At 37.3% G+C, this 27,400-nt stretch overlaps 6 protein-coding genes and 1 long non-coding RNA gene across 9 annotated transcripts; 3 read left to right on the forward strand and 4 right to left on the reverse strand.

Annotated features, from left to right (window-relative positions):
* Positions 1-246: 246 nt before the first annotated feature.
* LOC106416071 (ultraviolet-B receptor UVR8-like) lies at positions 247-3,780 on the reverse strand. Its single transcript, XM_013856908.3, has 12 exons — positions 3,517-3,780; positions 3,169-3,355; positions 2,925-3,071; positions 2,677-2,758; positions 2,151-2,306; positions 1,831-2,004; positions 1,527-1,598; positions 1,238-1,309; positions 1,016-1,134; positions 841-926; positions 705-760; positions 247-519 (listed from the first exon to the last, which is right to left on the reverse strand). The coding sequence occupies exons 1-12, from the start codon at positions 3,611-3,613 to the stop codon at positions 460-462; spliced, it is 1,308 nt and encodes a 435-aa protein (XP_013712362.2). The 5' UTR covers positions 3,614-3,780; the 3' UTR covers positions 247-459.
* Positions 3,781-6,012: 2,232 nt separating this feature from the next.
* On the reverse strand, positions 6,013-8,428 carry LOC106414521. The gene is made up of 4 exons (XM_048781935.1): positions 8,287-8,428; positions 7,180-8,147; positions 6,934-7,080; positions 6,013-6,509 (listed from the first exon to the last, which is right to left on the reverse strand). The coding sequence occupies exons 3-4, from the start codon at positions 7,054-7,056 to the stop codon at positions 6,417-6,419; spliced, it is 216 nt and encodes a 71-aa protein (XP_048637892.1). The 5' UTR covers positions 7,057-7,080; positions 7,180-8,147; positions 8,287-8,428; the 3' UTR covers positions 6,013-6,416.
* Positions 8,429-8,688: 260 nt separating this feature from the next.
* On the forward strand, positions 8,689-10,418 carry LOC106347944 (vacuolar protein sorting-associated protein 20 homolog 1-like). Its single transcript, XM_013787574.3, has 6 exons — positions 8,689-8,979; positions 9,216-9,368; positions 9,482-9,634; positions 9,782-9,865; positions 9,967-10,108; positions 10,202-10,418. Exons 1-6 carry the CDS (start codon positions 8,878-8,880, stop codon positions 10,225-10,227), a joined length of 660 nt encoding a protein of 219 aa, XP_013643028.2. The 5' UTR covers positions 8,689-8,877; the 3' UTR covers positions 10,228-10,418.
* LOC106347943 (histidinol dehydrogenase, chloroplastic) lies at positions 10,416-13,326 on the reverse strand. The gene is made up of 13 exons (XM_013787573.3): positions 13,114-13,326; positions 12,857-12,966; positions 12,728-12,780; positions 12,589-12,661; positions 12,398-12,499; positions 12,223-12,324; positions 12,050-12,121; positions 11,880-11,942; positions 11,743-11,784; positions 11,584-11,643; positions 11,325-11,435; positions 11,013-11,183; positions 10,416-10,927 (listed from the first exon to the last, which is right to left on the reverse strand). The coding sequence occupies exons 1-13, from the start codon at positions 13,190-13,192 to the stop codon at positions 10,556-10,558; spliced, it is 1,410 nt and encodes a 469-aa protein (XP_013643027.2). The 5' UTR covers positions 13,193-13,326; the 3' UTR covers positions 10,416-10,555.
* Positions 13,327-15,955: 2,629 nt separating this feature from the next.
* On the forward strand, positions 15,956-18,201 carry LOC106367595. Of its 3 annotated transcripts, none has more exons than XR_007340144.1 (5): positions 15,956-16,376; positions 16,513-16,803; positions 17,001-17,300; positions 17,562-17,676; positions 18,184-18,201. It is a non-coding gene; the product is annotated as an uncharacterized LOC106367595 (long non-coding RNA). The 3 variants fall into 3 exon arrangements; XR_007340143.1 differs by lacking the exon at positions 18,184-18,201 and adding an exon at positions 17,824-17,881; XR_002653898.2 differs by lacking the exon at positions 18,184-18,201 and having other exon boundaries at positions 17,562-17,844.
* Positions 18,202-18,554: 353 nt separating this feature from the next.
* Positions 18,555-24,973, forward strand: LOC106350408 (increased DNA methylation 1-like). The gene has a single exon (XM_013790296.3). The coding sequence runs from the start codon at positions 23,347-23,349 to the stop codon at positions 24,739-24,741; it is 1,395 nt and encodes a 464-aa protein (XP_013645750.3). The 5' UTR covers positions 18,555-23,346; the 3' UTR covers positions 24,742-24,973.
* On the reverse strand, positions 24,818-27,203 carry LOC106347946 (farnesylcysteine lyase). Its single transcript, XM_013787575.3, has 5 exons — positions 26,585-27,203; positions 26,028-26,201; positions 25,600-25,959; positions 25,330-25,505; positions 24,818-25,241 (listed from the first exon to the last, which is right to left on the reverse strand). Exons 1-5 carry the CDS (start codon positions 27,131-27,133, stop codon positions 24,974-24,976), a joined length of 1,527 nt encoding a protein of 508 aa, XP_013643029.2. The 5' UTR covers positions 27,134-27,203; the 3' UTR covers positions 24,818-24,973.
* Between the last annotated feature and the right edge of the window lie 197 nt (positions 27,204-27,400).

Raw genomic sequence — 27,400 nt, forward strand, 5'->3', positions numbered from 1 at the left:
TTTTCGAATAACTGAGTGAGTAACCCGCGCGCACATAAAGAGAAACACTCAAAGCACCAATTTGGATGGTTGCTCTTTAAAGAGAATCCACTCAAATAGAAGATTTTCAACGATGCACTTAAAATATTATAGTAGGAATGTTTTAGCGGATATATGACATGTTTACTAATTTCTCTAGTTCCAAATTTCATTAGATAATCTAATTGTCGGGATGCTTAAAAGAATATATAGAACATGGAACATGCATGATCAGAAGTGCAATCGTAAGAAAAACCCACATAATTCGTAAGACATTATTATGGTTAAAATAAAGAGACGAACTAAACAACAACGAAAAAAGAAGCAAAGTCCAAACTAGACCAGACGTACGTGGTGTACAAAACCAATAGAGATCGTTGAAAAAACCTTTCGAGGCCCAAAAAAAAAAAAAAACTCAAAATCGAACACACGCAATTGACATCAGTTTGTGGGGACACTCATATCACTTCCATTGCCTTTGCTTGAACCATCCGTTTGTCCCTGACATACAAAAAAACAATACCAATTATTCAACACTTATATTCTCCATCATCAATGAGCATCGGTGATCTATCGTTTACTGATGTCAGCACATGCCAAAAAAAAACTATAATTGTTCCATTTGCTAAGACGAATTTAATTGTATTAGAGCTTCTTAGGAAGAAAGAAGAAAAATAGAAGCTCACAGTTTTTTCATCAGGAACAACTGCATATCTCTCTGCCGGTGACACCCAGCTTTTCCCTGCAACATAGCAACGGAGTAATTGATAATATTAGCTCACTTGTACCCGTTTCAAGAATAGTTTAACGGTAATTTTTAACCTGCAGATGGATCAAAATTAGAAGACTCTATATGTTGTCCACTTTCTCCATCAACGCTCAATGCTTCTATAATCTGAGGATAGTTCCTATAAACCACACAGAAGATCAATAGTCATAAAACCAAAAGGCATATATGCAACTGAAAACATATTTAGATGATCTAACAACTTTTTACCTGTCAAGGCACTCTCCAATACCGAGCTGTCCATTTGTACCTCTTCCCCAAGCAAATACGTTATTTCCTTCAGTCACAGCCAATGTATGTCTCCATCCACATGAGACTTGAACTACTTTCTGTTAAAATTCCACAAAGATATTTGTGTGAATATAAGAAAAGAGTGTGACAGGACATCTGGCTAAAGTCTTGTAAGGGGTCATTGTAAGATAAGAAGCATGCCTGATCGTCGGGAAACCAAACTTGCAGAGGAGAACACTGATCTAAGTTATCGCCCACTCCTACTTGCCCAAACTGCATTGCTAAAACGAAAAGTACATTAGACGCTTGTCCTATTCAATGTGAGTATGCATTGCATGTCTTGCTAACAAAGTCTTGTCGAATTTTACTTAATATTCACGTGCATGCATAACATAACTGAATGCAAAGTCTAAGATGAGTGTGTAGATGAAAGCTTAGAACATCATAGCGTGTGTTCTAGATAAAAGACAACAGATAAGACATTCTTGACCTTATTCCAACCCCATCCATATAGTTTCCCATCAGACGTCAATGCCATTGTATGTCTCCAACCTCCGGAGATCTGGAAGGGAAAAAAAAAACCAAAAAAGGTTCGGAAGATGTTGAGCCAGAAGAACACAACCAGCACAAACATACATATACAACAACGAGATAAGTCTTCTTCAGTAGGTAGTAACTATCAGAAACTTTGTTCATGCAGCTAGCATAGGAAAATTATCCAAATATTAATCCCTATCTGATTGATAATTTCAGATGTACATATATAGAGGTTTTTAAAGCCTAGCTAGGTAAACCTGGGAGATAACGCTGTTGCTCAGCGCTTCCAGTTTGTGAGGAACAAGGTGATCTTCCAAGTCCCCATGTCCTAACTGTCCATATTTGCTCCATCCATAAGTATACAATGCTCCAGAATATGAAACTGCTATTGTGTGCCTCCATCCACAAGCAACCATGCTCATCTTCTCACCCTACAATTGTAGTTCCCACAACCATATATGGGCTCATTGAACTAACTTCGTTTTATTTTATGTATACTGAGTTTCAAATGTAATTTTAAACAAGTAGCAGGTGCGTATAATAGTGTTATAGAACCAAGAGTCTGATAGCTTCTTACACTAGCAGAGGTAACCCTTTCAGGAACCAAGCGGTCATTGCGGTCACCTAATCCCAAATTTCCATATCGTCCCCATCCCCATCCATACAGATCACCATCTTCTGTCACCGCAGCAGTGTGTTCTGCACCAGCCGCAACCATTTTGATTCGTATTCCCTGCACCCATTACCAAATTTCGAAGTGTTGATGTAACACTCTGGATTAACCAACCTAATAAACTTACAGTCTCCGACGTTAAATCTTCTAGACCCTACCATGTATTTGTGTTGTGTTAGCAGATAGTTACAGCTATTTATTAGTGACCAATCCTACATATGCTAACTTAAACTATAAGCTGAATATATCGCCACCAGCTTTGGACCCTTAATTAGTAATACTAGCATCTTTAAGAAGAGCAAGTTGCTTAAAGGGACCAAACATTGACTCAATTTTAATGCACATGCTGTCTTTGGTAAGTTCAAGAAGCTACAATGACAACAAAGATGTTAACGTTATGCTACTAGAAGAATATATAGGGAACACAAACCTCAAAGGCTTGAATCTTCTTAGGCACTAGAGAATCTTCTGTATCACCCAGGCCAAGTTGACCATTCTGGTTACGCCCCCAGCTTTATATACATAAAAGTGAAAAAGATATGGTGTCATCAACAAGACAAGAATGTACACAATAACCAAAAATATATAAAATCACAGTTGAAAGGTATTGACATAACCAAATTCTGATGGAAAAGCATTGACAAGATGAAGAAGAATAGGTAAGTAAGAGTAAAATACCTCTGCACCTCTCCATCCATAGTCACAGCCAAACAATGACTATCCCCACAGGCAATCTGCTTTATACGAATACCGTGCAGTGCTTTGATAGGCAGTGGAGTAAACAAGTCGCTAGAGTTCCCATGTCCTAATCTCCCAAAGTCACCCCTGCCAAAATAAAGACACACATGGAGGAAGGCTTAATAGTCTGTGCAAATGAGTGTATATATTTTAAAACAAAATCCAGACAGGAAACGAAGCAAACCATCCCCAACTGTAGACCTCCTTGCGTGATTCAGAATAAGCAACCGTGTGGTCAGCACCACAGGTAACCGAAACGATTTGGTGGTCATCCAAGGCGCTTAGTTGAGTGGGAGAAGGTCGGTCCTCCGCATCTCCATGACCTAACTGTCCATCCTCTCCTCTGCCCCATGAACAAACAATGTCCCCAGCTACAATAATCAAAACATCCAACTATCATGAGACAAAATAAACTATAAGCTCATATCTAGAGTGTAGAAATGGTCAGATCAAGAGAATCCGTGTAGAACATATCCTTTGTAACCGACAAAAAAGTTAGTGGAAAGAAAAAAGAAAAGAGTGAGAGACGTACAGAGAAGAGCTACGGAGTGACTAGCACCAGCGGATATGATGAGAACCTTACGAGGCGGAGCTGTAACATCACTAGCCACCATCTCTTCCTCCGCCATCGATCACAGTCTCTCTCTTTCTCTTTCTAAGATATTTTTTTTTATGTAAAGAAAATATCGAAAATAATATTTTTGTGATAAAATTTGGAAAAATGGTAGCTTCTCTTTCACTATCCGTAAGAGCAGTAGCAGATGGTTGGTAATAAAGGCGCCATGGCCGGTGCTTTTGCACATGTCAAAATTGCATTTTTTAACTTTTAATAATTTTATTTATTTATTTTTTTGTAAACTAATTAATTTCGAATTGCATAATGACAGTAATAATACTAATAGTGTTTTTACTGTAAAATGATTATAGTATATAGTTTTGTTATTTAACTGCACAGTAATCTGTTTTCCACTTGTCGTGTATGAGAGAAAGGTGTAGAAGCTAGTACTGAGGCTTTAATTGCATAGGGGTCCCTCTTCACATAATAATTCCAACATCACCGGTAAGTTTAATACTTTAATTCAGCGTTTCATTTTTTACCTCTCTCTCCGCATTAACGATCCCTCTTGTCCGTTCAATTTTTTCAAATTTTGATGGGAAATTTGAGAACGAAAAAAACGTTTTAGAATTGATTCAACTAATTTACTTGTCTTTTATTGTTAGTCACTACCGTTTCCTTACTGTATTAAAGATGCGAAACTCTTTGAAGTCTTTATTCCTTTTGACAAAAATGTCAAAGAGTAACGGGTTAAGAAGTAACTTACTTTCTTTTTTTTTGCTTAACCTGTGACGTGACATTATACGTTTCAACTTTCAATCGTTGTTTGTTTTGTGACTTTTCTGTCTAGTGTAGTGCTCAACTTTTCTTTGTGAAACTGAGCTGTATTTTTATGCATTCCATCAATCCCTAACTTTTATGATTATAAACCATTTAATTAATTCATGTTGTTCGTTACATACATATCCACACAAATTCAGGATCACTGATATCACATAGATTGTAAATTAATCGTGTGAACATGTTTGGACATTCACACGCGTAACGCATATAGATTGTAAGACCGTATGAGTCATGCATACGTGTGGAAGTGTAGAAGCTAGTCAATATTTTTGTGAGTTCCAAATGACATATTCAGTTTTGTCTACAGTTCTAGGTATTCTAATTTTGTTAGCGATCAAGGTATAAACCTGAAAATAAGTATCCATCTTTTTTCTGAAAAGTAACTTTTGCTACATTTTGTTAAATTTAAGACCAAAACAATCCAGTTCAAGTTATGCGTGGACAGGGAGCGGATATTCGAAAAAGTTTCAGTATTCGTGATTTACTCCGTCCTAGACGAATATTTATATTTATGATTTGTTTCGATCCAAAAAATTCTCGTCCGGAATATTTCTAAATATTCGTTTCGATTCGCCAATTATATTACAAAAAATTAAAAAGATAATATATGACATTAAAATTAAATTAAAAACTTTTAAAATATCAATTTAAAATAAAAATAAAAATATCATATGAAAAACTAACATTTTAAATATAAATTATAAAGCAAAATTCAATATTAATAAACTTAATAGGAAAACTCATATGTTAACATTTGACTCAATATAAAAATTAAATTAGATATGCAATAACCGAAACAAAAATTTGAAAAAACAACTTAAAATAAAAAAAATTAACCAAATTATATCATAAAATATGTATAGATATAATAGTTTGTATATACAATTACATTACATATATATATCTATACGGATCGAATCGAATATCCGGCTTTACAAAAAATAAAACTTGTGATTTGCTTTATTTTTTACAAATATCATATTTTTCTATTTGCTTTGAGTCGAAACTTTACGTATATCTAAAATTTTTGAAACGAATCAAAATAAATAACGAATCAGATCAAGTTTTATAGGTAATTTGCCCATCCCTAGTTCAAATTACCCATATATATATTCCATAAACTTAAAAGCCTAAAACTTCCAAATATAAATTCAAATTATCTTTATATTTGTGTTTTGTTGAAACAGTCAAAGAAATTACATGAGTGACAAGATGTTTGATTGGATAGGATACACATAACCTTAAAGTATGCAACTATGGATACAGTTAAATATCCACCGGCTATCATCACATCGACTTAAACACAAGTTTATATGCTTGTCAGTGACAAGTTGTCACATCTCTAGTTTGGAAAATAATTGAACAAAGACATTATTGCATTGCCTGATACATCATAATTCATAGGTATTGTCCGATTATGGCATTAAAGTCAAAAAGACACAACTCCAGATTATCAAGATAGTCTCTAATTGCGACATTTTGTTGTGACCTCTTCCAGAATGGTCTCGCCTCCATCACACAACACATATGTTTTTCGTTATCTTTTTCTTTCTAATATTTACAATAATTTAGGCTTGAGATGAAGTTTTAACTATTATTGTTGTGACACTAACTTTATGCACATGAAAGCATTAAAAACATTGAGGTGAGTACATGTCGAAGTTTGTCGATGAACAAAGTACAGTCAAAAGACTCAAAACCAACACCCACATGGGGGGAACGAGTCTTTGTATATTTATGTCTCAAAACTTTAAAACCACTTTCGTCTTGGACATTATTTTGGCAAATATAACAGACCGATTCAGGTTCTTCAAAACATCTTATCGAAAGACAAAAGTGTGTCGATCGAGTTTAACTAACATTCAAGGGTTGCAAGCAAAATGTTCTAACCTTTTTGGAATTGAGGTATGGGGAAGATCATGTGAATATTTGGATGAGTGATGAAACTATCTGTTGAGAGGACAGTTTATCATCTTTAAGCGTTAGTACTTTGGATGCCTCGTGATTTTAGAAAATGAATGACATGGAGAGAATCATCTAGCAGATGCTTGAGTAGTAGCTTTATGTGTTGAGTTTGCGGCAACTGACAATGAAGCTGCTTGAAGCCCCTGCCGGATTCGTTCTCTCTTTAGACAAAATAAATGATACATTATTAGTTCAGCAGCCCGTGATAAAATCGAAAAAGGTAAACAGCAATTGCAAGAAATGATTTAAAGTAGAGTAAACAGCCTAAGGAACCAGAAGATAGCTAGGCATCAACCACATCTTATTACTATCTTTCAGTAAGAACCAAATATATCATTCAGAATGCAGCTAAAGCAAATCAACGCTAATGCTAGTTTGATCTGATCTACAGTCCTCAATATTTAGGCTAGACTTGAATATACACAAACGAATATCTCAGCCACAAGAACATAAAGTGAAGAGAAAGCAATGCACATTAGATGTTACTTGGAGATGAACAATTAATATACGAAGAAATAGAGCATAATTATTACTATGAATATAAGAAGTATGTCTCCAAAGTTACTCTAGGACAAACATACATACCCGTTTCTCCCAGTAAGGCAAGAAGCAGACAAAGTCATAAACTGGAGTAATGGTCTGCACCAGAACCGCGTTTATTCCTGTGAAAAGCAACAGCCCCATCAATGGCCGTGTTCTGTGAGGCATCCTTTACCAACTTTATCAGCTACTCTGCAATCATTAGTTGAAACCTCAAATCAATCGACACTATCAATGTACTACTACCTATTCTACAACTATCTCACTAAAAACTAAACCAAAGAGACTCACCACTATCTGTGGATTGTCGCCGTAATTAGCGTGGAGATTAGCTTTCCTACATTTACCTAGATTTGGTTTCCGGTTAGTTCGGTTTATGTAAAAAAAATATAAGAAACTAAAGAACTAAATTGAGACTGATGCTGGTTAAGCTTTAGTATATTAACCAGCATCTGTTCTATACTCTTTTTCTTGAACAAGTCATCTGTTCTATACTTCCTTGAAAGATTCAATCCATAAAGTATGTAAAACGTTACAGCGAGTCTCAACTTTAATAAAACAACTGATGTAGATTTGGTTCCATTTTTCTTTTGTGTAAAGCTTTCCAGATTCAACATTGTGATCAATTGTATATCCTAAGAACCTGGAACTGTGGATAGTCTGGAGCTCTGAAGATAGTGATAAGCTTTCCAGATTAACATCGTGATCTATTGTATATCCTAAGTCCATACCAGCTAAGCCAGCTCTCTTCTCTCTAGCATCTGGACCTTCATGTGATCTGATGATTAATTTTAGTTGGTACTTTTTCAAAAACTCTTCTGTATAGTTAGGACCCCAAAGAAGACCAATGCATCTCTGTTCCTTTGGAGAAAGGCCTGGAGTCAATGAAGGATCAGACCATAAAACATCTCCTGGAATCAAGTTGGAACCTTCCCAAGGAGGATCAAGAACTGATGTTCTAGCTTGCATCAATTCATCTAAAGTACCTAGCTTCAAAGAGCTCGGTTCAGGCTCTTGACGAAGCACGCGATGGTTCTTCTTTCCCCTTGCTCTCTTAGGCACAACAGGGCTGCGGAAAAGCCCACCGTGTGCTGTATAGACACGTCCTGAAATAACTGAAGCCAAAGGAAGACCTTCAAAGCAACCTAAGCATTTGCGGTACACATGTCACCGTATTTTGTAAGCACTTCTTTTTCGAAACCGTACATAGAAGAAGAAGATCTAGCACATGTTTTGCATTTACTTCAAGCTCACTGATTCTGGAAAAAGAAGATCTTTATTATATAACAATCATTCATTGTTCCATCCATAAGAACATATAAAAAGAAAAATAACATCTTTAGATTCACCAGAGTAGCAGCAAGCTCAAAATCTAATCATGCTAAGTAGTTGAATTACCTAAATCAAAATCTAAACACACAAATGGAGAAAGTGAGAAGCTCACGGCGTTGAAGACAATTCCGAGCTCCGATCTTGGACCTAGATAGATACGTCGGTTTCTCCTCTCTTCAGAGAGTCCCGTCGTCGAGATTTTAAATTTTGTCGTGGCTTATTAAAGCACTAACCAGCCAAAGGATTCAAATTTCACTAGACTCGCGATCCCAAACCGACCGGTTTTCTTTTAGAAGCTAACCGACCTCGTCGGGACGCTGCACCTGCGTTTTGCGATCCCGCGCTCTCGCCGCATCACACGTTTTGTAATAAACTTCGGTTCGATTTTTAATTATTGGTTACGTTGATGAAACCCAAACCGTTTAGATCGGTTCGATTTAGATTTTATTGTGGATCCGGTTATTGCCTTTCCCTTTGGTTTGTTCTGTTTGTTGATCAAAACTGAAAAGCGCAGAGAGAAAGAAAGAAGACGAGAGAGATTGTGGAGGACTTGGGTTTGAAATCGGCGTCCTTCTTCGGAGACTAATCAATTTATATTTCTTTTCGTTGTAATCTTTTGATTTTTTCTTCATAGTTGGATTGCAAAAGTGACGAAAGATGGGGAATTTGTTCGTGAAGAAACCTCAGATCACGGACGTTGATCGGGCGATTCTCTCTCTCAAAACCCAGAGACGCAAGCTCGGCCACTACCAGCAGCAGGTTTTCGATTTGATCCAATCTCATGTCCTTTTTTTTTTATTTTGATAAACTGAGATCAAACAGGTTTAACCATTGTAGTTTTGTTTCATTAGAATCTCTCAAAGTCTAAAGAACAGTGAATTGGAGATTGGAGGTTTTGATTGTTAGTACTGCTGATGAGAAAAAGACTCAAGCTTTTTGAGTTATTGGCTCTTTCCATTTTAACTAACCCATCTTCTTGACGTTTCTAAATTTAGCTTGAGAAAGTAATTGAAGCTGAGAAGCAAGCTGCAAGAGACTTAATCCGCGAACATCGAAAGGAGAGGGCTTTGTTAGCTTTGAGGAAGAAACGGACGCAAGAAGAGTTGCTGAAGCAAGTTGATCAGTGGGTCATCAATGTTGAACAACAAGTAAAGACTTTTTTCTCCTTTTAAGCCCTTTTCACTTTTGTGTCTTGTTTATGTACAGCATCATCTCTTTTGAAACCTATAGTGACATAGCTCAAACTTTTCTTGTGATTCAGTTGGCAGATATTGAACTTACCAGCAAGCAAAAGGCAGTGTTTGAGAGCTTAAAGCAGGGTAGCAGTGCTATTAAAGCTATTCAAAGCGAGGTAGACCTCGATGATGTTCAGAAACTTATGGATGATACTGCTGATGCTAAAGCCTATCAAGATGTGAGTCCAAAGTTTGTATTTGTTTGTATCGTTTATGTGCTGCGTTTGTAATCTCCTCTTTTGAAAATGTTTATATTCACTTTTGAAATCCCCTATAATCAATCATGTTGTCAAGATTCTGACTCTTTAACATGTTTTGGATGTTAGGAGCTGAATGCTATACTGGGAGAGAAACTATCAGCAGAGGATGAAGAAGAGATATTAGCAGAGTTTGACAACTTAGAAAGTCTGGTATGTTTCATGGGTCAAATCGGAAAACAAACTTGTTTGTTATCATCTTTTAATATAGGGAGATAGAGAGAGACTCATGATGATGTATGTTTTGTTTATAGCTTGCTGTGGATGAGATGCCTGATGTGCCTACAACTGAGCCCCAAGAATCTGAGAAGTTGCATCTTCCAGATGTACCAACTAAAAAACCTATCCTTTCCAATGCGGAGATCACACCAGCTGAATCAGCCACAAAGAGAAAAGGTTTTTCCCTTTCATTCTTTTCCTTGTGATTGTCTTTTAGATTTGCAAGAGCTAAACTCATACATGTTTTGGTCGGTTCCTTTCCCTCTGCAGTTCTCGAAGAACCTTTGCCAGCTTGAGCTAGAAGAAACTGATCACCAAACGATTATATCATTCTTTAAGCACTTTGTAATGCTCTTGAAGTTTACTGTACAATGTTGAAGTCCTTGTCGTTTGTAAAGAACAAAGTTTTTGTGGAACCCACTGTGTCTTCGTCGAAAGTCCACCTCACTAACTACTCTTTGGTTCAATGATATTACACGTGAAATGATTCAGGTTTCAAAATTGAAAGAAATTGCAGATTATGACAAAGAGTTACAACATCTCTTATATTATTCTTATACTTATTATATCTTCAAACACTTCAAACCAATGTCACCCCATTTGAATATGAAAGCAGGCATTCATTCACTTTGTTTGGGTCTGTTTGGCTTCGATATCCTTGAGTCTGAGAGTGACGGCTCTCTTGTGTGCATCTAGACCTTCGATTTCAGCCATAGTAGCCACATAGGGACCAAGCTTACGCAGACCTTCCTCTGTCAAGGACTGTACAGTCATGAACTTCAGGAAAGAGTCGAGAGAGACGCCACTGTACATTCTCGCATACCCGTACGTTGGAAGAACGTGGTTTGTCCCGCTGGCGTAATCACCAACACTCTCTGGAGTCCACGGCCCTATGAAGACAGAACCTGCGTTCTCGATCAGTCCCTCCCATTTCTCAGCGTCTTTGACATTGATGATCAAGTGTTCAGGTGCATACAGGTTTGAGAAAGTTATTGCCTGGAGGATTAAGAAACAAATGGTGATCTTACATTACACATGCTGTTTTGAGTTAGTAACAGTGTGACAGTAAAAGAGAGGGTACCTCAATCATATCTCGAGCAAATACTGTGAAGCTGTGGCTTAGGGCTTTTGAAGCAAACTCTCCTCTAGGAAGGCTATTGCACTGTTTGGCAATTTCTTCTTCGATGGCTTTGAGATTTACACCGTCTCCTACAACAACAAGAACAACCTGACTATCTGGACCATGCTCAGCCTGCAGAGAAACCATAGCAGGTTCGATAAGAAAAGAAGAAATAAGGCAGACACAAACTCATTCTTGATTTGTTAAACTGAGAATGTGCTATATTGAAAGATAAACTGAAGATATAATTTATGGCCAGTGAGAGAGAAATACCTGAGAAAGCAAGTCGGCTGCAATGTAAACTGGACTAGCATGTTCATCAGCGATTACTAGAACTTCTGAAGGGCCAGCAGGCATATCAATCGAAACCATTGCCTCGCTGTTCTGAAGCAAGGAAAGCAAAAACAAGATGAGAGGAAAATTTCGATCCAATACGATTCATAATCTCCTTTTTTGTTTCTGCTTTCCAGAATGATGAAGAGTAGTCTAACCAAATTAGAACCAAAAAGATATAGAGGAACGATATCTTTACTTGAAGAATCATCTTAGCAGCTGTAACATACTGATTCCCAGGACCAAATATCTTCTCAACCTGCCAATAATAACAAAACCAAATTTATGTGTAATTCAGTAATTGGCTGGAAAATGTCTGACATAAGCTACTAAGCCATATCATAAACCCTATTTATACCTTGGGACAAGAATCAGTCCCCCAGGCCATGGCAGCTATAGCCTGCAAAGGCAAAATGGAGAATTTCAAAATCTGACAAATAAGGAAGAATCCCCAGCATGAAAAAAAAAATTGTGAAAAGGCTAACACAACCACACCTGTGCTCCACCAGCTTTAAGTATGTGAGTTACACCAGCTCTCTTAGCACAATACAGTACCTCCTGCATCAACAAGAAACACACACTTATCAGCTCAGCAGCAAGATGAGATAAAAAACGTAAGTAATACGGAATATTATCCCCAGAAACAAAATCAGCTAGAGTGCTACCTTGCATATGCTTCCTTCCTTAGTTGGTGGAGTTGCGAGGACAACTGTTTTACATCCAGCAATCTGAGCAGGCTGAGAGAGGAAATTAAATAAATACGAAGACCACGTTATTGGACAACTACAAGAAGAATGAGAAAAAAAAATTAAAAAGTATTGAACAGAAGAGAACTTACAATTGCAAGCATCAAAGCAGTAGATGGCAAAACAGCAGTTCCACCAGGCACATAAAGACCAACAGAACCAATAGATCTCGACACCCTTTTACACCTGACACCCTAAGAAAACGAAACGAGTGAAGATTAGTGTGTATACTTTGAGTAGCTAAATAGGTTTACCAAATCGACTTACTTTCATATTCTCAACGCTCTTCTCAGTTGACTTTTGAGCCAAGTGAAACGCATAAATGTTGTCATACGCAACATCAAATGCTTCTTTAACTGCGGAGTCGAGCTGAACACAAACAGAAGAAAGGAAACTCATTTACTACACATCAAAAGATCATTCAAATATTTCTATGTAAAACGGTGTCAATCTACTACCTCAGGGATATCAAGCTCGGACACATCTTCCACCACTTTACTGAGTTGGACTTTGTCAAATCTCTCAGTGTACCTGAAAGATAACCAAGCTAAGATGGTTTCTATCTTTAAAAAAAAAAAAAGAATCAGTCGGGCTTACTCTTTGACAGCAGTATCTCCTTTGTTACGAACAGCGTCGATGATTGGGTTAACCTGATAGTAACAAGCTAATGTCAAACGCATGAGAGAAGTGGGAAACTCTTAAGCAAGAAGAAGAGAGAAAGCTTACAGTGGTGAAAATGGAAGAGAAGTCAATGCGAGGGCGTGCCTTCAAGTTCTCAACTTGAGAGAAACTAAGTTCAGATAATCTATACGACTTCATCGAGCACCTAACGTATCCTGTAAAGTAAGCAATTTCGCGGCGTTGGGTTGAGCAAAGACGGAACATTTGAATCATCATCATCAGTGTCGAAATCAAAGCTTAAGAGAATCTAGACATCTGAACAGAAAGTAACCCACACATCAATTCTCATGAGATTATATTACCTTTCTTAGTAGCAGTGCGAGTGAGAAACGAGAGACGAGGCGAGGAAGTGAGGGAGAGACGAGATAGATCGAATGACATTCTCACCGGGTTTGCTCAAATAGGAGTGTGTTCGCCGGCGAATAGGGAAGGAGATGGTTGACTTGCTAATTACACGTGGCGTGTTTTCTTTCTCTCACTCTACCACTTACATCATAGAAAGACTTCTTATGGGCTTTAAAATGGATATAGGTGTTATTGGGCCAAAAACAAGGCCAGTAACAAGGGTGTCCTTTGAACTGATAATAATATAATAATAGCAGATTAGGTTATTCTACTAAATATATAATATTTGGGCCCATCACAAGAGTATAGTTTGTTATAAGGTAAACAAGTTACTAATTTCATTTCTTGATTTTAGAATACAACTATATCATATGAGATTTGAGTGAGTAGAGAGGAAAAATAATGATGAGAGCTAAGTAATATATTAAAATTTGGGTGTTTATTGTTTCTAATTTTTTAAAACGGTTTCGGTTTTTGTTCTTACAAAAACAATTTTATTATCCATTCACGATTTTGGAGAATATTCGATTTCTCGTTTGCAATCGACAATATATAACAGTCACTTTGTTACAAAAACAAAAGCAGAGCTCCCTTAAACAAGAGTGAGACGAGAGAAGAATCTAATTAGTCTCTAATTCATCTTTGGGAACTTTACCTCTTGATAAATCTTTAACCATAGAGATATAGAGAGATCAATGGGATGATAATTCATATTCAGTTTTTGATTCCCTTATTCTAGTTCTTGTGAACAACGAATCATACATCCCACTATATAAAAGAAGCTAATTTTGGATGTTCTAAAGGATGCCACATAAGCAAAATATTCTCAACCATTCATTCTGCCACGTCACTGGCGGATTGGGCTTCCAATAAAAAATAAATCAGCAACCAACAAACCGTAATTTCAGCCCAGACCATAGAAGAGTTTTTAGCCTTGTTCGGAAACTCGCTAGGCGCTACGCGTGCGGCACACCTAGGCCTAGCGATTTATTAAAAAAACGTAAAAAAATCGGGGAGTACGCGGGAAAGAATTTTTTGTACTTTTATATGTATTATACTCCATTTTTATGTATGATACATGTTTCTTTTACATTTATAATACATGTTTATGTAAAAAAATTGGTATGTCTATGTTAATATCAATTGGATAGAGTAATTTGAAGCTGGTGCAGTGGTTGGCGTGTTGGGTTATGTGTTCACACTTCAAGTTATAAATGGAGGGCGAATTGGTAATTACAACTTCATCTTCTCCCCTGTGAAAATCTGTATTTTAAAACAGTTGCTCAAAAGATTTTTGCCTTAGAACATAAAGATAATATGAGAAAAGAACTTGATTCAATTTATTTTGGACTAAAACACTTGAATTGCTTTTAAAACGAAGCTGATAGTTCTCAAAGTCATAGTTTTCTGTGGAAATACAATTATTTAACTTCCCGACGAATAAATGAAATCAGTATAATAGCAAAAAGGGTTCTGGGCTTCGTGTGTTTAAAATATATGAACGTAATCGGTTTGACAATTTTTTAGCCATAAGCCGTGTCATCAATTTTAGTAACCATGTCATTTTCTGTGTGAAAATGATTGTAAAAAGGATAGGTGGTAAATCACTTTTTAAATAATGTCTTAGCTAGGGACTAGGGAATAATATTTTAAAAGACTACGAAAAAGGACAATCGTTCCAGGAAAAAAAACCTCTCTTCTCTCTCCTGACCACAAAGCCATCGATTCAACCTCCCTCTCCAATTTCTACCGTGAGATTGTGAGAGGCATCTTTCTTTTTGTTTTTTTTCTTTTTGCCTGGGTTTGTATCCGCGATTTAACAGATCTAGAAGAGGACTTGGTGGCGATTCAGATTTGAAGTTGTGAGTGGTTCGGTTTCTGTCAGATCGATGGCGGCGGCTCTTTGCGTTTCCTAGTTCTTGAGGACGGAGTTAGGTCATCGCTTCCTCAGGGGTTTTCGGTGGAGATCTGGTCAGAGCTCGCTTCTTGGAGTCGAGTGGAGCAGATCTGTGAAGGGGGGTGGTGGCTCTCGGTGAGGAGATGGTTTTCAAGGCGGAACTGGGATATGGTAGCATGAACTTCCGGTGCCTCAAGTAAGCTTTCCGTTTTGAGGGCAGCGGAGAGGCGTGAAAGAGATCACCGGAGGCGGCTGATTACGGCAACGGTCTTTGGACTGGATCTGCTTGGCTCTCGGATTCTTGGGTTCTCTGTTCTTTTCTCCGGCGTTCACCTAGTCCCTGCATAGTCCTTCCGGTGAAGTTCTTCTCTATCCAGGCGGTAGCACTTATGGCGGAGGTCGGTTTCTGGTCTTGGCATCAGCGGTCTCCTGATCTCCGGCGTGGCGGCTTCATCGTGACAGGGTGAGGCTCGGAGCTAGGGTTTTCGCAAGCTTCTGGGCTCTTTTGGGCTTGTTACTCTTCTAGGTTTTGTCTAATTGGACCCATTTGGGATTGTAGTTGGGCTTTATTTAATTTCTGTTGAAAAAAAAAAAACAAAAAAATATTAATGAAAACCCTTTTCCAAAAAAAAAAAAAAAAAGTAATCGGTTTGACAATTAACTCGGTGATTTGTGTTATAAATCGGTCAACGCGGACAAAACTCGGTGCACCGCCTGGCATCACCGAAGAGACCCTATTCGCCACGGTAAGGTCACGAGTTGGGAGTACTCGGTCGATTAATCAGCAACGCGGGCGCGTTTTTGAACAAGGGTTTTTAGTCTCTCCTAAACCTATCCACGTAGGCAATTATTCATCTCAATGGGTCCCACAAAATTATTAAAGCCAAATAATCAAATTATTCGATTCAAAACAAATATCTCCAATCGATATTTCCATCTATTTCGATCTTTTCGTCTTCTCCCAATCTGAAAAATGAAACCTATGTTCTCTTATTCATTGGCTGCTTTAAATTAGATCACATACTTAACCCTTTCTTTCTTGCCTTTTCAGTTATTCTTCTCCATTTCTTCTTTCTCCTCTTCTTCAAATCCACAAACGTTGTTACAACAGAGCATTGATTCTCAGATTACCCAGATAGGATTGAATCAGCTTTATGATGTCGTCAACGTTTATAATCGATCCAAGCAACGCACCGATACAATCATGTTTGGCAGACGCTCAAGATTTTGGGTCGAGTCCACACGCCGTCTCGGATCCATTTGGGGATGCTTTCTAATGCCATGAGATGTCGAAGAAACTAACGACAGATTCTTCAGTTAGAGGTCCTTTTTCCTTTAAGCAGCCTAATTTCATAAATATTTGGTAGGAGATCCATAGTCACCGTCAAAATTTCAATACTTTAATTAAAATTCTAGATAGTGATGCAACTTTTGGAATTTTGTTGAATGTTAATTTCAGGATTCAGGCAGGTGAAGCAGCGATGGATCAGGGAGGATGAGATGGTTGTGCCTCCAAGGAAGGAGCCTGAGATAGAGAAGAAACAAAAACTGGATCATGAACCTCAGTCGAAGTTGGGAGAAGAAAAGGAGAGTAAGGAGAGGAAGCAGAAAGCTTTAAAGGAGATAGAGATGGGTATGCGGCTACAAGGCCCTTTGAAACAATTATCAAGAATTACTCACAACCATAGAAATTGATGATGAAGATATCTCTTTATCACAAACGTGCTGCTGCTCATTGGAGATGACAAAGGTATATTCTTTATGTATATGTGTATAGTTTTTATGTATATTAGTCTACAGTTTTTATGTGATTTGCTTGGTAAGTGGCTGAGACTAAATTTGATCATGTTTGATTCAGTATTATTAGTGCATTATTGTATAGTTTTTTTTTTGTATATTAGTTTATATTGATTTGTTTTCAAGATGGCTCAATTGGTTGTTCTGCAGGACACAAAGGTGGATATCAGAAGCTTGGTAAGGAAAACACACAAATGAGAGTTCCAAGTGGAAATGGAGCCGATAGTGGCTCAGTGGAGATCTCTGTTGGATCAAGTTCGCTTAACTGGTCTCGACCAAAGAACATTAAGAAGAAAACACTTGGGAGTCAAAAATGAGTTGAGCAACTATAGTGGTGGCTCTGCACTAATTAACGGTGCCAGAGTAGATGGTGAGATGCATGCTGCCACTGGGTCTCTTCCTCCAATTGAGTGTTTTTTATGTGATCTCTGTCATCGGCATTCTGAAAAGGTTTGTAATCAAAGGTTCCATTAGTGATAGCAAACCTACCTCACTACTTTGTTTCATCTACATTTCCAAAGTTGGGTTTGCATATTTGAAACATTTTCATTTTGCTGACTGATCTAAGATGTTATACTACTACACCGTTTCTCAGCTGCATGGGGGATGTTATAAGCTTCTCATTCGCATTATAGGACATTTGATTTTTATGTCAAAGTATGTACACTCACTCATATCATATTTACTAATCTGATATTTTTCTTTGGACAGTGGTCAAAAGACTACTACAAAAGAGTGATCTATGTTGCTTGAGATCAAGGGTAAAGTCAGATTAGATGCATTTGAGAAATTTGTTCGAGAGCTCCCGAATTCCAGGAGTCGTGCTGTATGTTTTTCGGCTTGGAATTTTACATTAATTGCTTGAAAGCTGTCTACTTGGCTAAAATAATAGGACTTACTTGTCCTACTTGATAAACCCTTTCCCAGTAGCTGACTTGTGTCCTTATATATAAATCTTACTTTTATATTACAGGTTATGTGTTTTGTCTGCAAAGAAGAGTGCTTGGTAGTTAACCATTTCTGAGAGTTATGTCTTTGGTAGTTAACTAAATTTTTGTATAGGAGCGTGCTATCCTAAGTCTATGAATAAAGTTAACCAAGTAAAACATATTCTATTACTGAGAGTGTCTATGAATAATATTAACAAAGTAAAACCTATTCTACTAGCGATCACCTCTCCCCCCTGCTAACCATTCAAAAACAAATTTATAACATACATATACATACATGTTAGTCAGCTGAACTAAAAATCAACTCAACGGATAACAATTAAGTTCAACTAAAACTATACACCACGTACAGCAATTTAACAATTTCCAACTTTATTATGTAGGTATTGATGATGAAGGCAAAGATGTCGAAGAAAATCAGTGAGTTGAGAGAAACACAAAAGGGCAAAGGTAAGCAATTCTGAACAATAACCCAAAACCTTACCTTAATAGATATATTACACCAACTAAAGAACACAATCATACACAGGCACAACAGGGGCGAATGTAGAAAAAAATTTTAGTTGGTGCATAATTAATATAAAACGAAATATATTATATAGAAGATCCAACTTGAGCCATCAAGGAGGTGCACAAGAGGACATTAACCATATTTTCTAGCTGAATCTCTGTGTTTTTACATACAAATTTTTTTATTGTCATAAAACTATGGGTGCACGTGCCCCCATTGTTATTGCCCTGGCTTCGCCACTGGGCACAAGAGAAAAATCAGACGCTATTCCGACATACACAAGGCCGGCAAATTCACGAAAAACGCCTCACTTACGTCATATGGATTTGGACTTTCAGGCCCACCGTCGGGAAAACAAAACAGTTAGTTTTCTAGCAATAATATATCTTCCTTTTTAGTCCTAAATGCCCAAACAAACTCAACTCACGTATGCACAATGCAACAGAGATTTTTTTCCAATTTTTCAATATCTTATATTCTTTTATTTTTTAAACTTTATTTAAAAATGATATTTATTTATTAATCACATGTTTCATTATTATTTTTTATTTTTTCCTCAATACTTGAGATTAAGGATAAATATCATCTAAAAAATTAAAATACATGTTAGTTTTATTTGGCTAAATAAAAATTTATATTAACATACTTTTGTTGGTACAAAGTGTATGAATTACATATGACATGACTTGATATGGTTTTTGATTAAGTATCTTGAGATGCTACTGAGCTGTATCCGCTGTGTCTGGTATGAAGTGCCCGTCTTAAAGCTATATGGTTTACGTTCTTGATTTTTCCAACAAAACAAAAAACCACCTATATATCGAAACATGAACATTATTCAAAACAACACTTAAACAACAAACAAATGAACCAACGTGCAAGCGTGTAAGTAAATCAGTGACCACAGCAAAACGCAACTTAACATGATATCTCACTTGCATACATGAGATAGAGCACAACTCCGTCAATGACCCCGCGCTTGCGCGGAGGCTCCGCCACTAGTTATCCTAAAAGAAAGATGTCTTGAATAAAAAGCTAATATTCGTAATTCATAGCTATCAAGGTCTAGATTGTTATTTTTAAGTTTTAATCTATGAAAAAATCACCTTTTCTGGCACTATATTAGTACTCCCTTGTCTTGAGGTAAGCTCAAATGAATCTACAGCGAAATGAGTTACTAGATCGGTTACCATACTGCAGGAGGTGGTTATGAATAAAGATTGTGATCGATAGCTTGAATTGTGGTCTCTTTTTGAAAATGTATATTTTTTTGACATTTATATTAAACTGAAAAAAGATTCAGTCTACAATCTATAATCTTGTCAAACGCACATATCTGCAGCAAAAGCAGCTCTACAAGTGGCGTCATTCCATCTTTTGCAAGCATGACTCGTCAATCAAGGTGAATCGCTAACCCAAATTATACATTTAAGGGATGACTGATCGTGATTTTGGTTACTATACAACTCTTTACTCGAAACTTTGAGATTTGCCTGGTTGTAACATGTCAAAGCTAGAGAATTTTATTTGTCTGATGAATTATTCCAATCTGATAGAGGAAACAAGAAACTAGTAGTAGCTAATTGGGTTGTGGGGCTACTTGGTTCTGTTGAGGGACAAATAGGTCGTGAAGAATCCCATTTTTTATTGATTTCAGAGTCTGTGTTGCTTCGTTATATTCTATATCAAAGAGAGACTTCCGCAAACCAAAAATGTTACACTCTATCGCTTCCCTCCTGATCTCATTAGCCTCGGAAACAGCCTTCCCACACCTCAACTTCTCCTTTGATTGCTTCAGCTGTTCTTCAATACTAGACATAAAATCCCAGTCACATGTAAATATTGCTTCTCTCTGAGAATCCAAACAAGGATATTTTGAGATACAATTACATAATTATAATTCCACAAAGTTAATATGTCCAGTCTCAGGACTGACATGCCATTAATATGATATACTCCATTCTTGGGTTCAATAAATTTGAAGTAGACATAATGAATGACGTTAATCATCCTTTCCAGCATGGGACTATCATGACAAAAGACACTTCTTGCTTCTCTTCATAACTTATACCAGAACCACAAATAATGTGAATGTCATCACACGTCAAGAACATGGATTGAGCCACAAATATCGAAAGCTCAACTCCTAATCTCATAACCTCCTTGTCAGCTCCTTCTTAATTCCTCCCTGAAATTTAAGGAGAATGTAGGGACAGTGGCATTATCTCCATATCCAAAGTATCACCAGAAATAGGCCCAAACTATTCGCTAAGAATCTTATTTTGTATCACTCTTGGTGTTTCTTATCCAGCTTCTTCATCAAAGTGATACTTCCAAAAGTGAAAATGCTAGACTATATCGTCTCACTCGCAAACCCATTGGCAACTGAAACATCCTTAGCGGACCTCAGCCCATCCTCTAGATTCTTCAGCCCTTACTTGTATTTCTTCAAAATTCTAAGATAATAGTTGATCATCAAAAGATCAATCTTTTGTTTTGAGAACCAGAAAAGGCGATGCAAAGTTATGATTCAGCAGACGCACTCAGTCCATGTTGTCCTGATAAGCTTCCACTTGGCCAACTTTCCGTCAGCATTCTGATATACTCCATTCTTCGTTTTGATATCTCTTGAGTATACATAATGAATCACAAGAAGAAACCTTTCTATCACATGCTTCCACTCCGGCAGTACATATCTCCACAACCTCAAGCAGAACAACAACATAGTACATATATTGAATACACCTTTGGGTCAGAATAGATGGCTTTGATGATGGATCATATCGTCTATTGCGATTAGGCCTTTACTGATCAGATTTATGTGATAAACCTCTGACAAAAAATGATAATAAAAGTTCATAACACTACAAAAAAAGTCTACATTGATAGCACATTATTATAGCACGTTTTACTGAACTGCTATCGTAGATGATTTAGAAATTTCCGTATTATATAATAGCATTAGATAAACGCTATGATAGAGAAAAACCTAAAATAGCACTTAATTAATGCTATTTTAAGAATTACGTGAGCGGAAAAAATAAAATCATCATTTCACCAATACTTAGTGGAAATTTAGATTTAAGCGCCAAAAATATTATTTAAGTGGCTTAATAAAACTACGAAAGACTTATAATAGCATTTTTATAATGCTAAGAAAAGCTATTTGAACCCCTAAACCTTAAACATGGTTTTAAACCCTAAACACAACCCTTAAAACTATAATCTTTTTATATTATAACTTCAAATCTTAAAATTAAACTTAAAATTTAATCTTCTTGATCTAACTATAATTTCCTAACCACATATCCTTAATCTTTAATCAATCTCTATATCCTAAATCATAACTTCAAACATAAATTATACATTCTGTGTAAACATACAACTTTTTAAATGATGACCAAATGATAATCTTGATATTAATCTAATATTTCAAAACTTAAATATTAATCCTTAAAATAAATATCAATTTATTATGTTAAAAAATAACTTTAAACTTAAATTCCAAAGTACAAAATATACATTTTGAAATAAGATATAAGTAAGAAAAATTATTTACAAAACAAATCATCAAAGATTGAAGGAAAAAAAGACAATTTATAAAGAGTATTTTCTTGCTACGATTTAGCTACGAAATGTTTTGTAGGTCTTTATAAAATAGCCACGAAATGCCACGATTTTTTTTGTACATGCTTAAAACCCTAAACCCTAAAATTCTTTTAAACCCTAAATATAAACCTTAAAACTCTATTATTTTTCATAATTTAACTTAAATCTTAAAATTAAATTCATAATTTAATTTCAAATCATAATTTAAACCCCAAATACTATATTCCAACCCCTAAACTATAAACATAAACACTATACCCCAAATCATAAATCTAAACATAAAATCTTATATTTTAAAATTTAAAATATTAAACTTTACTTTTAGATCTTATCTTCAACCCAAATCCCCTTACTCAAAACTTTATATTCCATTTACACTAAACTTTACTATACATACAATACTCTAAATATAAACTTCAAAACTAAAATTTGAAAAATTTAACTACAAATCTTAGATCTAATATTCAAATCTAATATTTTCATACTCTGATCCAAAATCTTAAATCATAGTCTTGATATTAATCAAATATTTTCAAACTTAAACATCAATTCTTAAAATAAATATAAACTTATTATGTTCAAAAAAGAAAACTCTAAACTTAAATTATAAACTCGAAAATACAAAATTTTATATAAGATATAACTAAGAAAATTTACTTAGAAAACAAATTATCAAATATTTAAGAACAAAACAAAAATAAAAATAGAAAAAGAAAGACAAAATTTCTGGCCAATCAGATTCAAATACATAGATCACACTCTTAACCATTGGATTAACTTAGATCTAAAGGTAGAGATTTATTCAATTTTATTTTTATTTTTTTCTTCTCTCTCTCTCCCTCCCTCCCTCCCTCTCTCACAACAGATCTCATATCATCTCCTTCTCTGCTTTTTTTTTTTTTCCCGATTCTCTCTTCTCCACTCTAACCTCTCATTCTCATATCTCATATATCTCTTCTCTCTCATCTCTCTCAACGCCTCTCTCCCATCTCTCTCAACGCCTCTCTCATCTAACCACCACCGCGTCTCCTCCTCGTCTCACCACCACCGCGTCTCCTTCTCGTCTCACCACCACCGCGTCTCGTGGCGGCTGGAGGAATCAAAGTTCAGGGCTGAGATTGTGGTTTCGGCCTATATAGTTTGTGGTTTCCTCAAGTCTCTAGTTCTTATGGTTTCAGCTCGTGCTTATTCAGGTTCTATGGAAACTCTCGTTTGATTGTCGGCTGCGTGGAGTTAGATATGTTCTTGTTTTTGTTGTTTTGGTTCTACTAGTTGTGTGATTTATCATTAATTTTATAAAATATCACAAGAGTTAAAAAAAAAAAATTATAAATAAACCCTATGAACAGAGACGTCTCATAAACCCTACATAGTAGAGAGAAAAAAAGAGCTATCATAAGTAAAGTCTTGGAAAGATTCCAAGAAGATGGAGGACTCATTTTTATTCATCACTGTAGAAGCGGAAATGAATCCAGAATCACTCCGAAAATGGCTGTCCATTGCAAAAGAAGGAAAGACGACGACGAAAGGAGCTCACCAATTCTCGACGAAGGCGAAGAAGCATCTCTCTGCTCTCGGTTGGCGTTTCGCTTACGTTCGCAAAGGGGCGTCACGAGAGCTGCGCTACAAATCTCCCGAGGGTAAGTGGTATAACTCTTTAGTTACAGCTTGTGGTGCTTGTCTCGAAGATGAAGACGACGACGACTCGAGTACTCAAGAACAAGATGATAACCAAGAAGCGCCTGCTTCCGGTGGTGTACCGAAGAAGAAGAGAACGAAGGTTTGTGATACGGCACGGGACAAGAACCGCTCTTCTCACTTGGCCAAGAAGATTCTCAACGAACAGGAGAAGACGTCTGATGAGGCTGAGCTAACGCCAACGCCAAGGTTTGGGAAATCGAAGAGGACGAACTGTGATGTGTGTTGTGTTTGTCATCTTGGTGGAGATGATTTGCTTCTATGCAATGGTTGTCCTTCGTCATTTCACCCTGCTTGCTCCGGTTTGCCGTCGATTGCTCCCGATGAACAGGATTGGTTCTTCTGTACTTGTTGCTGCTGCGATATCTGTAATCAAAGGAGAACACCAGGAATCATCAGCATGTTATTGACTTGTGAGCAATGCCATAGAAGATGCCATCGAAGTTGTCTTGAACCACCTGAGTCTTTAATTGATTTGCCATGGTTCTGTAGTTCACAATGCAGCAGTGTCTTTTCCGCGCTTCAGAAACTCCAAGGAACTAAGATTGCATTAGTAGGCGACGAGGGTTTGGTCTGGAGTTTGATCAGAGTTCCTAATGACGGTGAACAACAACAGCTGGATTCTGCTGTTAAGATGCTTCAACGGTCGTTTAAGCCTACACCTGACCGTTTCTCTGGGAGAGATCTTGTTGAGGAATTGATATTCAGCAAAGACTCAGATGGCGTGGGACGCAAGTTTTACACGTTTTCAGTTGAGAGGAATAATAACCCTATCATTGTGGTGGCAATGAGAGTTGGCAAAGATGTAGCTGAGATCCCTTTGTTGGCGACACAGACTAGAGATTCTTATGACAGGATAAGTAGCATATGTAGAGCACTTATGGATGAGTTGGAGAAGCAAATGTCTGAAATTGGAGTTCGTAGATTGGTCTTACCGGCTTTGGCAGATGATGTGCACACTTGGACTCAGCAGTTTGGGTTCTCACATATGGAAAGTTCTGAGAGGTTGGAGCTTCTGAAACATGGATTGTTTGATTTTGTTGGTACTGTAATGTGCCATAAGTTTCTCAAGGAAAGAGAAGAGCAAGAAGAGTCAAGCCCAACCGGTGGAAACCAATCCTGATACCTTTCTGTGATGTATATTGATTGATTCTATGTGATGTATAGTGTGGAATTCTGTTTTCACAACTCTTATAAACTTCATGATAATGGTCTCAATCAATAACTGAAAACAAACAACGCATAGTTTACACTTTTTACAGCTTTTTGGTTCTTTCTTTATATACACATCAAAGCATATTATTCTTCAAAGACCACAGTCAAAAACCTTGTTCATGCGGAGATAATAAGTTTGTTCACATGTCTGAGTGCAGACCAGAGCTACAGCTTTTTGTGTCGGACGAAGGTGATGATGATGATGATTCTTTTGTCCTGAATCTGGAAACTATTAGCCTCGCCATATTCTCACCAGCCACTGCACTTGTCTCCATCGTGCTAGCCGCGTTTTCAAAAGCATTCACATAGTACAAATGATGATCATCTAATATGAACGGTGCAAAAACTTCAGGAGCGTGGTACTTAGGATATGCACCCCAGTCTATGCGAACGGTCTCGGTTCTCGCACTGTCACATGAAGAAGAGAAGCAAGTCTAAATGAAACTGAAGAGATCTAAGTTAGTAATGAATCTGACACGGGGTGTGATGTAGCTACCTGAAGAGCTCATCAAGCAATGAATCTGATGCTGGTTGTCGTGTAAACATCTTGTATGTCATATCTGTTGCACTATATTTCCTTAGAATCGAGATGCATGAGAATGGAATTAGAGGGTCTTCAAGAGTTCCCACCAAAGCTGGTACATCCGAAACCGATTTCATCCCAAAGTATCCCTTTATACATAAAAAACCCATCAAGAATTAGTTGTAGATGCAAACAAAATCATCATCAGTTCATCATCAACCCCACAATGATTGACACACTTACAGGGTTTAAAAGTCCCCTCACGAATGTTGCGTGTGTGTGCTGTAAGTCCCTCTTGGGAATCGAGATCGCGGGTGAAAACTGAATATCCACCTCGTCTAACGGTGTGGAAACCACCGTGACATCACACTTAAAGCTGTTTCCTTTTGCGGACTTCAGCTCGTAGTAGTCACCAAGGTGTGAAACGGATTCGATTTGCTCGTTCAGGTGTAAGGTAACATCCGAATGATTGATCAGCTTGGCAGCCATCTGCCAGTTCCCACCTTCAACAGACCATAAACCTCCACCAGAACCAGCCAAAGAAACTGCACCTGCTAGTCCACTGATAAGTACACTCTGTCCATAATTTATCCTCGTAATAACCTGAAAAAAATTGAATTTTTTTGTCAACAGAGGAACCATGTCGCAAGTAAGAGAGTAGAATGACTCACGGTAACAAGCTCGTTGACTAACAAAGGAGATAGCTGAGCTTCGGATAACTTCTCCTGTAGAGTGACCTTAGTGAGATTGTACAAGCCTGACCATTTAAGCATCCCTTCAACACTGTCGAAGACAGGTCTTGACTCTAGGCTTTCATAGTACTTCAAGAAGTTATCAATCATACTCTACATGCATAGAATGTACACACCAGTTAACACCAGTGTTCTAAAAATAGGTGCCTAGTTGGCAAATTCGACCTAAACCAAACCAATTTTCTAGAAAATAGGCCTAAACGGTAAAAAAAATCGGTTTAGACACCGGCTAATCAATAATCTCATATAAACCGTCTAATTAAACAATGGTTAACACAAGTCCACACATAGGCAAGACTAAGGCTCCCAACGGTGATTGCGGTTTGAGCGGTGCAGGACAAGCCGTTCAACTGGGGTGGTTTTAACAGTTATAAAAACGTATAAATATATAGTATATGTAGAGATTTTTGTTATTGTTAATTGCGGTGCGGGGTGGTTGTAGACATTTGAAGGAAAAATCATTTTCATTAGGTTACCTCAATGAAGTTACTCATTCTCAACAGTGAGAGCCCGTAACGCACAAACATGTACACATCATTCAACCAAGAGACGATCTTATCCACAAACGGAATTTTGACGCTCGAGCCGAACGTCTTGAATACGAACCTCTTCCCATCCCAGATTCCCACCGCGCTAGACTCTTCGATCGCCATCGGCGATCGAACCGTCAGATTGAACCTCTTCAAGAAGTCCCGCGCGTGGTAGTTTTTAGGGTGCAGAATCGAGCCGCCGGCTTCGAACGTATCGCCGGAGACGGTGACGGTCCTCATGCGCCCGCCGACTCTCTCGTGACGCTCGAACATCAGGATCCGGGATCGATACAAGCTTGTGGATGCAGAGTAGTTACGGAGGAAGTGAGCGACGGATGAGCCTCCGATCCCGCTTCCGATGATACATACAGTCGGCGGAGATTCATCCTCGACGGTGGTTGAATCGCCGGAGCAAAGTAGAAGACTCGACGAGAGGAGAGCGATGAGGAGGAGAAGGGAGACTGTTTCCGGAGAGAGATTCATCATCTTAGTCATCTCTCTCTTACCGATTCTACATTATTCGCTTAAACCATAGTCTATAAACCATATTGTATAGTGGGATTATAATTTTAGTCGCTCTCTTTACTATATTGATTAATATTCGAAAGATAACATTCTAATAATTTTGGGCCTTACATAAAAACAGACTTTGGGCCGGCCCATTAAGTAACAGCAAATATATATCAAGTAAATCGTCTAGATCAAATCTTCCTTATCGACATGATGTGAATTTCATTTGTCATAATGCAGATGAAACTAATG

This window comes from Brassica napus, chromosome A6 (assembly GCF_020379485.1).
Source record: "Brassica napus cultivar Da-Ae chromosome A6, Da-Ae, whole genome shotgun sequence".
Taxonomy (NCBI): Eukaryota; Viridiplantae; Streptophyta; class Magnoliopsida; order Brassicales; family Brassicaceae; genus Brassica; species Brassica napus.